This window comes from Salvia hispanica, chromosome 5, assembly GCF_029641045.1.
Source record: "Salvia hispanica isolate PSC_SH4W2 chromosome 5, Shi_PSC_v1, whole genome shotgun sequence".
NCBI lineage: Eukaryota > Viridiplantae > Streptophyta > Magnoliopsida > Lamiales > Lamiaceae > Salvia > Salvia hispanica.
The window spans coordinates 25909223-25912697 of NC_142696.1; the positions used below are offsets into that span (position 1 = coordinate 25909223).

At 45.5% G+C, this 3475-nt stretch overlaps 1 protein-coding gene across 1 annotated transcript; it reads right to left on the bottom strand.

Annotated features, from left to right (window-relative positions):
- Positions 1-2018: 2018 nt before the first annotated feature.
- On the bottom strand, positions 2019-3111 carry LOC148926545 (uncharacterized). Its single transcript, XM_089059165.1, has 2 exons — positions 2741-3111; positions 2019-2157 (listed from the first exon to the last, which is right to left on the bottom strand). The coding sequence occupies exons 1-2, from the start codon at positions 3109-3111 to the stop codon at positions 2019-2021; spliced, it is 510 nt and encodes a 169-aa protein (XP_088915291.1).
- Between the last annotated feature and the right edge of the window lie 364 nt (positions 3112-3475).

Below are 3475 nucleotides of genomic sequence, written 5' to 3' on the forward strand. Positions count from 1 at the left end.
TCAAAGAAAGGGGTCTCAAAGTTGCATGCATCCTATTCTCAATTACTTTTACTAAGGGAATCTTGCCTTATTATTATCACCAGTTCATGCTATAACTCATAGCTCCTAAAAACTAAAACTCCTATACCTAAGAACTCCTAAACATGCTAAGCACATACTGCACTAACTTTCCCACCCCCTCCCACTTCACTCCAGCTTGTTCCCAAGCTGTCCTGGTGAAGGGGGGAAATGAGGGAGTTGGTGCACACAATCAAAATAAAACACATAAAACTTCTCACACTTAGACCGAACAACGGGCTAAGTAGGAGAGAAAAACAAAGACATAAAATAGAAAACAAACATGCTGAATATATACTCAAACTTCTCACACTTAGACCAAGAATTAGGCTAAGTGGGAGATAAACACCTAATCACAAGAAAGCATGCTTACGAAACATATAAACTTCTCACACTTAGACCAAAGATTGGGCTAAGTGGGAGAACACACTAGAAACAGCTAAACATGATCAACACAAATAACATAGATAAACAAAAACAGAAACTAAAATGAAATGACTGAAATGTACAGTTTACTTGGTCAATGGGGGGGAAATTCAATTCTGAGTCCGGCTCCCTTGGGAGCCAGACTTTGGTGGAACGTTAGGGCGGTTCACTTTCACTTTCTTCTTTGCCGGAGATGCTGGCGCTTCCTCTTCAGTAATCACGGGGGGTCTAGACAAGGGTTTCTTCACAGGGACAGACGTCAAGGCCGGAGACACATGTGGGGCTACCGAAGGCTTGGGGCGGGGTGGAAGCTGCTGCTGGGAGGAACTGCCGGGGCCGGGTTGCCGCTTCTCTTTGATTTGGGGAAACATCTCTCCCAACCATACTGCCATTCTCTGCATTAGCTTGACCGCCTCGGTCATTCTCTCATTCTGGGCAGATGAGCGTCCAGCCAGGGTGTTCAAACTCCCCTTGATCTCTTGCAGCACCTCCTTGACTTCACCAATATCTCCTCTCACCACAGCCATCTCTTTCCGCAGCTCTGCCACGTCCGCATTCACCACATCTTCCACCAGCTCAGGTTCACGCTTCACCTTGTCCACGTTGGCACCTATGTTGTAGAAGCACAGCTCCGTCCCCTCCAGAATTCTTAGGGATTTCTCCCTCAGCACACGTAACTGGGGTTACCCCGTAGATTTAATCGGAGTCTCCTACTCAGGTTTGTTAGGGATTTCTCCCTCAGACACAATTGGGGTTTCCCCCTCAACGAGCAAAGTCAGGGTTACCCCCTCAAGATCAAACGGGGTTCCCCCCTCCACATACACATTCGGGGTTTCCCCCTCCACATTCTTAGATATAGGGGTTCCCCCCTCACAGATTCAACCACAGGGGTTTCCCCCTCCACTAATTGTACAACAGATGCATTACCTTCCCTCGCGATTCCATCCAACGAAAAATCCACCGCCATTCTGTCGATTTCGTCTGCAAATCCGCTGACGCTTTCTTCCTCGAGTACGCTACCACCCTTCTCTTGTTCTGCGCTGTTTGGGTTTGGCCCAGTTGCATGCGTCTGATCTAGGGTTTTGGAAGACCCTAGGTTTTAACTCGGTGGTTGCGCCCTTGAGTCCTCAAGAATTGCTGGTGGTTGCTGACGAAACATCGAGAAACGGGAGAACAGTTTCTCGGCCTCTTCTTTACTTCCGAACTTCTCTTCTAGTTCCTTCAAAAATGCTTCCTCATCAGGACTTTTGACGGTAGAGGAACCTTGCACAGAAGTCGGGTTCCATTCTAAGCGAATATCGAGTGCCGAGAAGGTCGGTTGAAACGGCGGTTGTCCGGACGACTCGCCGGACGGTGGTCTGGTGGCTGGGTCTCCCTTCTTCACGGTGGTTCCTTGTTCTTTCTTCATGGTTACCTGCAACTGCACAATTTATGGGGTAGATTTGGTTAGGGTTTGAAAACGATTTTGGGGAAAATTATTTAGAGAGAGGTTTATAAGAGTAGAGAGAGAATGGATGATAGATTCTGATTGAGAATCAAATATCTCCAGCCTTTTTCAGAGTGGCAGGCGAACGGTTGCCATATGATGCAAGCAACCGTACGTTCCTCGAAAAGCAGAATTCAAATTTCAAAAGGCAACCGCCTTTTCTCCTATTTGTAAGGCTCTTCCTCCCCCTAGCAATTCAAAAATAAAGGAAATGAAACACCAAATTCCTGCGTCGGAGATCTCGAGTGAAAAAACAATTTCCCCAAGGATTTTGGTGCTTCGAAAATATTTTTGGAAATTAAAATTTTTTAATTTGTTTGGATTTTTTTGTTTTTTAGAAAGCAACTAAACTATTTACATAGCAAATCAGTATCCTCAAGATTTCCTAGGTTAGTGCAAAAATAAATTCTGTTTCCCACTCTACTTGACCTAGGAATTCATTAAGGATATCCACTTGCATGACCATCCTAAGAAACAATAGCAGATGCATGTGGTGGCGTTTCTTCCACCACATGCATATCTGTATTGTCTCTGTATACCTTCACTCTGTGCCCATTTACTAGGAAAGGAACTGAGTTTGGGGCGCTTCCTTGAATCTCTACAGCTCCATTTGCTCGAAGGCCAATGATCGTGTATGGACCTATCCACTTGGATTTCAACTTACCAAGAATTAGCTTCAGCCGGGATTGAAAAAGGAGTACTTTTGGCCCTACACGAAGCTCCTTGACTCGGAGATTCTTATCATGCCAGAGCTTTGTTCTTTCTTTATACCACATGGCCGAGTCAAATGCTTCCAACCTTAGCTCCTCCAGTTCTTGTAGTTGCAGCTTCCGTTCTTCTTCACAGGCTGACGCCTTCATATTCATCTCTTTCACAGCCCAGTAAGCCCTATGCTCCACTTCCACGGGTAAATGACACATCTTTCTGAACACCAATCTGTACGGTGACATCCCGATTGGCGTTTTGTAAGCAGTCCTATATGCCCTGAGAGCATCGTCGAGGTGCTTAATCCAATCTTCCCTTGTGGTGTTCACCGTTTTTTCCAAGATGTTTTTGATTTCTCTGTTCGAAATCGCTGCTTGACCATTCGACTGGGGATGATAGGGTGTGGATAACCGATGATGTACACCATACTTTCTCATCAACGCTTCTATTGTATGGTTACAAAATGCGTACCTTGATCCGAGATGATGGCTCTGGGCACCCCATACCTGTTGAAAATATTGGCCCGCAGAAATTTAGCTACCTCCTTTGACTCGCAGGTGGGTGTAGCCTTTGCTTCTATCCATTTGGAGACGTAATCCACCGCAACCAAAATGTATGTGGTCCCATATGAAGATGGGAAAGAGCCCATGAAGTCCATGCCCCAAACATCAAAAATCTCACAAACTATTATCGGATTCTGCGGCATCTCATCTCTTCTAGAAATTCCCCCGGTGAGTTGACATCTTTCACAGACTTGACAAAACTCGAAAGAGTCTTTGTTCAGAGTTGGCCAATAAAATC